Source organism: Corella eumyota, chromosome 6 (genome assembly GCF_963082875.1).
Source record: "Corella eumyota chromosome 6, kaCorEumy4.1, whole genome shotgun sequence".
NCBI lineage: Eukaryota > Metazoa > Chordata > Ascidiacea > Phlebobranchia > Corellidae > Corella > Corella eumyota.
In genome coordinates this window covers 4,359,640-4,371,277 of record NC_137495.1, presented here as the reverse complement: position 1 = coordinate 4,371,277, position 11,638 = coordinate 4,359,640, and the positions used below count along the sequence as shown (strand labels likewise).

The window sequence follows — 11,638 nt, the reverse complement described above, 5'->3', positions numbered from 1 at the left end:
ATGAAAATGGCTTTAATTTACGTTTTAATCAGAAAAGTTAATCGTTAGAAACACAGTACTTTCGCAAGAAACGAATGAAGTTGTTTTACAAATATACTTTAAAAGGTTTTTTTGTTTACAGAAACATTTTAGAAATTGAAAATGTATTTACCAAGAATGGTGATAATTTTGTTGACATCGACTTTAAACTTTTGTTTTGGATTAGATAGCACGGAAAAGAACCAAAGTCATTTAGAAAAATATGAAGGTAAAACTCAATTAATTTATTACTTCTTAGTTTTATTAACTTTTAATGTTAAATTTAAAATAAATATATTTTATTTAAATAGATGTTGAAAAGGGTCTACCTGTGTACGAATATGAACAAATTCTTGCAAATGCCATCATTGGTAGCAAGTTTAAAACAAGGCCTGTTCGAAATATAAATGACACAGTCTTTATCAATTTTGAAATTGGTTTGGTGCAAATAGTTGATTTATCAGAAAAAAACGTAAGTTGTGCTTAACACCTGTTAAAAGTATTAAATGTAACCTGTTTTATGACAGATATATTTTAAGTTAAAATATCTTTGCAAAACATAGGCAATTCTATTAGGGATGGGGGCTTTGTTTTTACTGATTTATAACTTGGTTTATATTGTAACGAATTCGCCATTATCTTACTCAAAGTTGTTTTCGGCATTTAATCACGTGTTTACACCTATAGTCACGTGTTCACACCTTTTCTCTATAACGTTGGCTATACCGTGTGACTCGTTACTTAAGATGTATTATAATGTTAATGTAGAAGAGGATACGTGATGCGAGTTAGTGAACAGTTGTATGTTAATATTCTGCAATAAAGTACTATAAAATATTAACGCGGCTTTTAATAAATAGACTATTAGGCAAATTTACATAGCAAAGTTTAGATTGTGTTTCATTTATTACAACAATTTTTTTTCAGGAAATTTTAACGGCTCGCTTTTGGGTAACTATGACCTGGTTAGATTATGATATTGTTTGGGATCCTAGCAAGTTTGCTAATCTGGAAAGTATTAGACTGAAGACTGAGCTAATTTGGATTCCCGATATTCTGCTTTATAACAAGTGGGTTATGTATAACATACTTTTAAAAGCAAAAATTTAAAATAAAAAATTTAATAAAAGTCTTTTAACAAGTTTACTAATAAAGTTTATCTTCTTTTTTACTGTTCTTAAAGCAACGCTAAGAGTTCTGACGCTATAATTTGCTTTGGGCAACCTAAAAACTTTACATATGGAAGCAGTGTCAGTTTAAGTAACTAATTGTAACATTAACAGCGCGGAAAGCAACTTTCATATTCCGCTAAACAATCTGGCGACAATTTATTACAACGGCACTGTCACGTGGTCTGGTCCAGCATTGTTCAAGAGTTCATGCTATATTGACGTCACTTACTTTCCATTTGATCGACAAAACTGTTCCTTGAAACTTGGACCCTGGACACATTCGTCAGATCAAGTAGATATGGTAAGTCAACCTTTTAAATTAAATCAAATGGTAAATTTGTACCTGAAATTGAGTTTTGGTAAATAAATATTATCATTGTAATATGTGGCTGTATAACAAATTAATTTTTTTGTGTATAACTTCTTTTAACAGTAAGTGAATTATAATATGCTTTAAAGGGTTGGTATTGTACAATTAAAATGATTTTTGTTGAAGGTGATGGCACATACTTATGATGGGTATCCTGAATTAGGTAAGGTGGATCTATCCAAGTTTTGGGTTAGTGCAGAATGGAATTTAATAGCCGCATATGGTAAGTTATTCTTTTATTTAAAACATTAAACTAAAAATCAACTCGTTAATAACAAAATCACTGTCAAAATTGACTAAGCAACGAAAAGTTGTATTAACTAAGATAAAATTACCATTTCTTTATGCAAATTTTTACCTTTGAAAGACATATCTAAATTGAATTTGTATTTATATTCCAGGTATTAAAAACAAGCGCCAATATCGAAGCACGGCCGATGATGTTTACACCGACGTCACTTATTATTTGATCCTAAAAAGATTACCATTGTTCTACATAGTTAATGTCATGGTACCTTGTTTCGAAATATCAGCAATAACCGTTATGGTAAATGTTTTTGTTAAACAAATTAAAGTAATTTAAAACTGTCTTCATTAAATCTGTTTTTTTTTAATTTTCATTAGACTAATATCTTTTTTACGTTTTGCCAGATTTTTTTCTTACCTGTCGGAAGTTTTGAGAAAATAACTTTGTGCATTTCCGTGCTTGTAACGCTGACCTTGTTTCTTATACTCATCATTGAAATCGTACCACCAACGTCCCATGTCATTCCGTTACTTGGTAAGTTAACATTTTTAAGATATTAATAAGTGTTGGTGTAAACTATTATAATGTTGTTGCTAATTTAACGTAACTTACTTTTTATTCTTAATAAAATAGCAACATAATTTATTAATTACTTTATCCGGTTCGCGCGTATGTCAAATGACACCTTATGTCAAATGACACGCTTAAACTATATTAAGATAGAAACGTTTATTCATCCATCTAAAAATGCCTAAAACTTAACATGTTACAGCCTAAGCGGCTGTTTAATTGTAAAGTTTCACATATAAATAAGAAAGTTAAGTTGAAATAGTTTGTAAAGAAATTCTGACGCATGGTTTTTGACATCAAACGACATGTTGTGACATGTTAAAAGTATATAAGCGAAATTGTTCATAAACTACACACAAAAAGAATTCATTTCATCTATATATGCAGGTTTATATTAGAACCGAAACGGTTGTACGCTATCACGTTTGATTTCGTGACACCAAAAAGAAAAAGGGAATCTTTGTTAAAAGTTACATTGGCGTGTTTCACGATAAGATAAATGTTAGTATTTATTTGGTGAGAATTTGTATTACTTTATATTAAGTTAGTTTGTTAAGACAAAATGGGTGCTAGGCCAGCTTTACTCGTGGTTCTTTTTCTTTATACTGAATATGTCCAACCAACCAGAATTCAAGTGTTTGACAATAACACAGAGATAGATTCAACAGGCAACGTATCAGGTAGGCAATAGCGTTTCTTTTTAAATTTGTTAAGTGTTTGCACTAGGCTATTTAAAAATTATTTTTTAATATAAGCTTTTGGCTCTAGTAACACAATTTTTTTGTTTTAGAAAATGGTATTTCAAAAGCTAGTTCGGTACAAGATTTTGACGTTGCATCAACAAACCTTACCCTTGATAATGGCAATCTTAATTCGTGTTATCAGTTAAGGGGTAAGCGTATTACAAATCGAACTACCGAACTGTTTTGTTGCCAAACCATTCGGGATATGTTTTTTTCCCAATGGTATTCTGGTGGTTTATCTTTAGCTGAATACTTATCTTCACTTCAAGATTGGAGATGTCCGCAATATTTGACAGAATGCGAGGAAAGATTCTTTGCCATTAATCAGTTTTCTGAATTAATCTATAAGCAAAGCTGCAACCATTCTAACTTTCAAACAACGTGTTTCGGCGACGTAAAATCGTATTTAAAATCAAAGTCAGTCTTCGAGAAACAGTTTTACGTTAAATTTAACGCCGTGGATAATTCATCAGAAGCTAAATGGAAGTTTTTGATACGACAACTAAAAAGTTACCAAGTTCATCATATTAAAAATTTAACACCGTGTGTACAGGTATTTAGCCATGCTTTTTAGCCAAATTTTTACAAAAGAATATTAAAAGTAACAAATAGTTGAACATTTACTGATATTTAGGTTGCGTTGTACAAGACAGTTGATAGATATGGCGGTTACTTGGAGATTTTTACAAGAGATTTTCCAATCTGTGGTATAACATGGTGTGGGATCGATGCAAAAAGTGCAACAAAACAACCGTTTAGTTTATGGGCATGTAGACATAAAACAAGGTTGGATATTATGTAATTATTTAACATTTTTCGGTGTCGAAAAGAATTTTGCCAACTTGACGATATTTTTGTTACTGAAGTAGGCTACATCATATTTATTTCAAAGTTCATTACGTTTATTAAATAAAATCTAGTCATTATTTTTTATTAAAATATATTTATAGCTTTGATTTACGTATATCTTTCGGTCAAATTAAATCGCAACGTCAGTAACTGTTTTAATTAAACATTAAAACATCGAAAGTCCGTGCTTTGACATTCAGTTTCTGAGACATAAGTATGAGTCAGTAAATTAATTTCAACATCACCTCGTTTCAACTTTGTTAACTTGAGCAAATCATATCCGTTTGGTCTATATCTATATAAGTACTTATTAATATAAATTTTTCAATCAAAAACTCTATTTAAACTTTACTTTCTATAAATGATACTTATTAATAGTTTGACAATTACTTAACTTGTGGCAAAATTAACAAATCCACACTGCTACTGACCTTTTATTATTTTTAGATGCCAGTCTGGCCTGACGTTTAACGGCGTGGCCGCTTCAGTTTTTGCACTCGTGACAACTTTTACCAACCTATGTGTTGTGCTGGTTATTCTCAGCCGAAAGTCGCTAAGGAACAGTCAAGGTATTTACAAACTGTCGTTAGCCTGTGCGGATTTCCTGATAGGCGCTTTGGTGGTACCCTCGATTGTTAATAACACCTACAGGACTGTTTTTTATCAATATACTCTTATGGATGACACATTGGAAATGTTACCGTTAACGAATGTTGAACGCACATTTTCGAACGCGTATCTGCAAGCATTTGGTTTCATCACAGTTATGTCGATTATGATATCAGTGTACAGTCTGATGCTGGCTAGTTTTGATCGTCTTGCTGTTGTCAGAAAGCCTCTTATTTACAGCACTACACAGGCTCAGACAAAGGCAAAACGGCTTGTTATTGTGTTATGGATAATAGCCATAATTATAGCAGCTTTAACTCTTTTTATCCCTGGTATAGACTCGTATTTATTGGCCTCGGCCGTTATTGCGCCTGACGGTGAAAATGCCCTCTTTTTATATATAATAGGATTTGCTATTCCTTTGGTATTAACTTGGTTAACGACGTTCTCCACTTGCGGGTTTGCGTTTAGTAACGCTAGAGGGCGAGATTTGCAGGTTGAATGGCAACTCGCAAAAACCTTGTTTATAATGGTAGGGGTGCTTACAATCAGCCTTTTACCACTTCTTGTCGCAGTGGCAGGGACGTTTATATTAAACGAATCATTCAATCGAAACCCGAACTTGTATCTTAAAACCAATTTTGACTTTTCGACATTTGAATATGTAGCAGTTATTGTGTTATTAAATAACAGCATTTGGAATTTTTTAATTTACAATGCAAGAAATAAGACTTTTCGCTCGTGTTTTCTAAGCATAATTTGCCATGTTTGCAAAAAAAGAAAATTGATGGCCAATGCAGTGACCACCACAGTACGAAAGTCTACCAGCAGCAACAAAATTTAAATTTATTCGTAGGCCTATGTTTTACATACTTTTCAAAAATTTTCATATGTACACAAAAATTTTCATATGTGCAATAAAACTAAAATAAACTTTTTTGTACTTTTTTATTGTTTTTTTTTGCCTGTTCGTATACAAATAACGTTAATTATTTAAAAATAACATTAATTTTTAAAACAGTTTATAAATAACTTATTGAAGTTAAATTTGCTTGATTTATGCAAGATATATCTACTTTTAAAGTAGTGCTGTCACGTATATTTATGTGAAAACAAAAAAAGTAACTTAAAAGTTCTTGTTAAAACATAGGAAATGACGTGATGTTATCATTAAATGTCAGTTTTTATATAATCAATTTTGATTACTTTAGTAGTTGGATGGTCGTAGAAGTAATTATGTGTACCAGGAAATTTATATTTGTGTTTTTATTTGTTAACGTTATTTCATTCCAGTGTAGCAAAATTCAAGTGTTTGGCAATAATACCAATGTTATAACATACAACATATCTGGTAAGCATTTGTATTTTATTTTACCTTGGTTAGGGATATAAGGATTGCCTACTTATTACAAATAGTGATTTAGAGAGTTATAGTTTATAAAAACTTGTGTTTATTTTCATAGAAAGCGGTAATACAAGTGCTAGTCCTAAACAAGAATTAGAGACGGTATCAGTTAACCTTTCTTTTGAGAATGTTACTCTTAACTTATGTCACCAGTTAAGGGGCAAACGAATCGCAAACCGAACTACTGAACTGTTTTGTTGTCAAGAGATACGCGAGCGTATCTATCGTTATTTTTTTGTTGAAGGCTCTTTAGCCGAATTTTTATCCACTCTTCAAGATTGGGATTGTCCGCAATATCCGACAGAGTGCAAAGAAAGAGTGTTTTCCCATAACTTGTTCACAGAATTAGTCTATGAACAAAATTGCAACTATTCACGCTTTCGAACAACATGTTTTGACGACGTAAAAACGTATTTAGGTTCAAACGTTGATTCCCAAAATAATTTTAAGGCTGAAAAATATTTAGAAAATGCTGAAATCAATCCTAAATGGAATTCTTTAATAAAACAACTAAAAAGTTTTCAACTACACCTAATAGAGGATTTAACACCTTGCGTGCAGGTGATTTATATTATGCGACTATTTATTAATCAAAAAAATCTAGGTTTTAAAACAGTTTTGGCTTATGGCATTTAAGACCTACTGTAAAAAATGTATTTGTAATATAATCTTTTTGAAAACGGTAACATGGTATTTTATTTCTCCTTCTTGCTTAGGTTGCGATATACGAAACAGTTGACCGATATGGTGGTTATTTAGAATTAAATTCGCACAGTTTGTCGATTTGTGGTATAATAGGGTGTGGAATCGACGCAAAAAGTGCAACACAGCATTCAGTTACTTATTGGGCATGCAGTAGTCAGTAAGTAACTTAATCATATATTTCGTGTACAAATGTCTAAATCTTTTCACACTAACGTTGACTAAAGAGTTGTATTATTCTTATATTTTTTTCCTGATTGATAATAAATTTTTTATATATATTTTAGGTGCCATGTAGGGCTTATTCTTTCTGGTGTAATGGTTGCAGTACTGGCAGTCTTGACAACATTTACCAACTTGTGTGTCGTGGTAGTACTCTCCAGTAAAAAACCATTAAGAAACAGTCAAGGAATTTACAAACTCTCGTTAGCGTGTGCGGATTTTCTTATTGGTGCTTTGGTTTTACCCGCGGCTGTTAACAACTTATACAGCATTGCATTCTATCAATATACCTTAATGGGAAACTCGTTAGATATGCTACCCATATTTGATGTAGATCGCGTATTTTCGAACGAGTATCGGCAAGCATTTGGTTTCATCACAGTTTTGTCGATTATGATATCAGTGTACAGTCTGATGCTGGCTAGTTTTGATCGTCTTGCTGTTGTCAGAAAGCCGCTTATTTACAGCACTACTCAGGCCAAGACCAAAGCAAAGATACTTGTTATTTCTTTGTGGGTGGTAGCTATTATTACAGCGACTTTGCCCATTTTGGTCACTAATTTACGCCAATTTTTGTTGGCTTCAGTCGTTATTGCACCGATAAGCACAAATATACTCTATCTGTACGTTTTTGCATTTGGCATTCCTTTGCTATTAACTTGGTTAACAACCTTTTTTACTTGTGGGTTTACATTTAGTCACGCAAGAGGCCGCGATTTGCAAGTTGAATGGCAGCTAGCTAAGACCTTATTTATAATGATAGGTGTATTTACGATGAGTCTTTTACCTCTCGTTGTTGCAGTGGTTGGTTCTTTCTTTTTAAAAAGGCCAACCTTTAATTCAAACTCATCTCTTCGCATTGGCTTTGACTTCGAAACATTTGAGTTTGCTGCAGTTATCGTGTTACTGACTAACAGCGTATGGAACTTTTTGATTTACAATGCAAGAAATGAGACTTTTCGTTCGTGTTTTCTAATCCTGATATGTCAGGTTTGTAATAAAAGAAAACAAAATAAAGAAATAGGATCAACTGCGGCGAGAAAGTCGACAAGTAGCAGCAAATTATAACTTTCCTCTGTGTGTTAGATATTCTTTTTTTTCATTTTGTATTGAAAACCTAATAATTTTTAACATTTTGCAACAAATTTAATAAATGCAAACAATATAAAGAAAATAAAAATCCAGATTTTAACTTGCTTAATTTTATAAAATAAACAATAAACAAAAATATAAAAAAAACAATTTTTAAACGTCTGTGAAAACGATTTTGTCATCAGGCGCTTCCGTTAAATTGTACTTGGTAAAAATGTACGTTAAGATCACAGATTTAATACCTGTTATATTTTAGAACAATATCTGTTGTCGACAACGCTGTTTGTAACATTTTCGATTGTTCTTTCAATTATTATTGTAAATATATGTTATCGCCACCCCTCCACACACACCATGGGAAAACGAGTTCGTGTTGTGTTTCTTTCCTTTTTGCCAAGGTATTTTTTTGTATATATCTTTATTCTCGATGTGGGAAGGTCGAATGCGCGACCTAAACATAGAGTACCATTTACTACGACCCAGTCTCTAGTTGCCTTTAGCAATTTGGGTTATTATATAGATTATAATTGACCGATAATTATGCTGCTAATTAAATGCCGGCTCAGCAGGAGGTCATACCGTTTATATCTTACTCAAGGGCGCTACAGCATGAGAGCAGTGGTGATTGAACCCACGGCCTTATAGTGGTGTAGCAAGTGTTCTTACCACCACACAACGCTGTCAGTATTAAGCTTTGCAAATAAGTTCATCTTTGTAACAGAATTTAATTTATATGTTGTCTTAAAAACATCAATTATTAAAGTTAAGTTTCCCGCTGTAAGTTGAAAAAAAGACAAATTGGTGAAACCAAGTTAAAAAGTTTTAAATTTTCTATAGAATACTTGGCATGAAAGCTTTCAAGTTCCAAGGAATCAACGGTTCAAAAACAGCAGAAATAAGGTAAAATATATAATACAACAGTAGCCCATATTTTCTTTAATTTATTGTATATTTAATTTAATAAATACAACCATTGCCTTATTTAGATTTTCTGATTACATTTACCAAGAAGAAAGATTTGCTTTTAATTCACAACCACGTTGTTTTGGAAAAGTCATTGCAAAACTGTTAAAAAATAAATATAAAGACATGGTAACGTTATAATATATAAAATGTAAAATATTATTAATAAATTGTAATTTGATTTTAATTAATATTTAAGTTTACGATTTAAATATTTTTTAGAGTTTATTTAAATACCCAACTTACTACGACTGCCACAGTAGATTTCAAATTCAATCAACTGCAAATTCACACCCTAAATTTATTGACCCAATAAAGTCGAGGGCAATTAAAGATTTACTGTAAGTGACTGTTAGGCTCTGTTAGTATAGGTGCAAAATTTTACTTTACCAGTATGTATTTTTGTCAAATTACTAAGCATATTTAATATAATAGGTTTATTTGTGAACGGACTCAGAGGCGCGGCGAAGTAATTAAATGTCAACTAGAGTGGAAGTTCATGGGCTCAGTAATCGACAGAATATTTTTTATTTTATATTTTACGATCAACCTGGCTTCGATTTTGTTTATTTTTTCATTGAGTTGTTATAGTGAAGATACAAGTACCTGGCCACTGCCACAGATTGGAAAAATATTTGCGACAGATAGTGCATGATTGGATCAATTATAACATCTACCATTGGTCGAATTATTTACTTTTTTGGGCTTTGCACTATTACACGTTACAGCTTGATTTAGTAAAAAAATGAAAAACTGTCGTCAATATATTTTTTTATATATATCTTTATCCTCTATGTGGAAAAGATATAACATCTTCATGCCAATACTTATTACGTTATTTTTGTGTGCATTATAGTATCTAATAAATTTAAAAACTCAGAATTTTTAGAAATGATTTACGTTATTTAATAACCACAAGAAAACGTCTTGGTGTTTTTGCTAAATTTGGCAAAAAATGAAAAATTATATTTTGGCATTTTTTTGCAAAAAATACATTTACATTTTTAATTTTTTTCAAAGTATTTCGAGTTGCGCACTTACATTGAAGTTTTCGCAGTTTAATTTCAAGTTCTCTCGTGACCGAGTGGTTATGTTGAGGTAGTTGGAGACTTATAGTTGTCAGGTTCGAATCTAGGCAGAAGTAAAATTAGTTAGTTAGACAGTTAAATCAGGAATACAAAAGATATAACAAATTAAATCAGAAATACAAAAAAAAACTTTTTTGAAAATCGATATTTAAAAATCGCGATTTTTTTGAAAATTTTGATAAAATGGCCAGAAACCGCTAAAAATCGGCAAATTTAATCATTTTTTCGATTTTTTGCACAAATTGTTGAATTACTTAAAAACTACATAAGATAGAGCGATGTGACTACTTTTATTCGATTCAGCGCCTCCTGTTTCACATTCTGACAAAGTTTGGACCAATTTGGGGTAATTTTTGGAAATTTGGGCCGTAAATTTTCGACGTGTACTAACTGACTACCAAAAAAATTGAAAAATTTAAATCAAATTTAAACCAAACCAATAGAACCGCACTGGTCTAAATATCCTATTTCAAAAAAATTATGAAAAAATATTTAATATTAATAAAGTTATGTCATATTTACTAAATTTTCGCATAATTTCAAATCCCGAAATTAAACATCTTATTTGATGCACATTGCCCTAACTAACATAAGAGATAAAGAAATTTGCGAAAAAATCCAAAAATAAAAAAGTTAGGGCAAAAAATTATTGCCCCCCACCCCATATATTGGTACTATATAAAGTGCGCCAATAAAAATTTCAAAAAAATTGAAAAATTTAAATCAAATTTAAACCAAACCAATAGAACCGCACTGGTCTAAATATCCTATTTCAAAAAAATTATGAAAAAATATTTAATATTAATAAAGTTATGACATATTTACTAAATTTTCGAAAAATTTCAAATCCCGAAATTAAACATCTTATTTGATGCGCATTGCCCTAACTAATATAAGAGATAAAGAAATTTGCGAAAAAATTCAAAAATAAAAAAGTTAGGGCAAAAAATTATTTCCCCCCACACAATATATTGGTACTATATAAAGTGGGCGAATAAAATTTCAAAAAAATTGAAAAATTTAAATCAAATTTAAACCAAACCAATAGAACCGCACTGGTCTAAATATCCTATTTCAAATAAATTATGAAAAAATATTTAATATTAATAAAGTTATGACATATTTACTAAATTTTTGCAAAATTTCAAATCCCGAAATTAAACATCTTATTTGATGCGCATTGCCCTAACTAACATAAGAGATAAAGAAATTTGCGAAAAAATCCAAAAATAAAAAAGTTAGGGCAAAAAATTATTGCCCCCACCCCAAATATTGGTACTATATAAAGTGGGCCAATAAAAATTTCCAAAAAATTTAAATCAAATTTAAACCAAACCAATAGAACCGCACTGGTCAAAATATCCTATTTCAAAAAAATTATGAAAAAATATTTAATATTAATAAAGTTATGACATATTTACTAAATTTTCGCAAAATTTCAAATCCCGAAATTAAACATCTTATTTGATGCGCATTGCCCTAACTAACATAAAAGATAAAGAAATTTGCGAAAAAATCCAAAAATAAAAAAGTTAGGGCAAAAAATTATTGCCCCCACCCCAAATATTGGTACTATATAAAGTGGGCC

The 11,638-nt window shown here is 31.0% G+C and overlaps 1 protein-coding gene across 1 annotated transcript; it reads left to right on the top strand.

The window, feature by feature from the left end:
• The first annotated feature begins 141 nt into the window (after positions 1–141).
• On the top strand, positions 142–9,307 carry LOC145755689 (neuronal acetylcholine receptor subunit alpha-4-like). Its single transcript, XM_082571940.1, has 11 exons — positions 142–247; positions 330–490; positions 946–1,088; positions 1,302–1,491; positions 1,687–1,783; positions 1,962–2,107; positions 2,212–2,341; positions 8,256–8,397; positions 8,837–8,899; positions 8,986–9,091; positions 9,185–9,307. Exons 1-11 carry the CDS (start codon positions 142–144, stop codon positions 9,305–9,307), a joined length of 1,407 nt encoding a protein of 468 aa, XP_082428066.1.
• Positions 9,308–11,638: the final 2,331 nt, after the last annotated feature.

What these genes read in the sequence shown, in the direction of transcription:
- LOC145755689 (XM_082571940.1), top strand. Translation starts at nt 142, where the DNA reads ATGTATTTACCAAGAATGGTGATAATTTTGTTGACATCGACTTTAAAC. An exon ending in TCATTTAGAAAAATATGAAG is followed by an intron (nt 248 to 329) that starts GTAAAACTCAAT and finishes TTATTTAAATAG; the next exon opens with ATGTTGAAAAGGGTCTACCT. An exon ending in TTGATTTATCAGAAAAAAAC is followed by an intron (nt 491 to 945) that starts GTAAGTTGTGCT and finishes ATTTTTTTTCAG; the next exon opens with GAAATTTTAACGGCTCGCTT.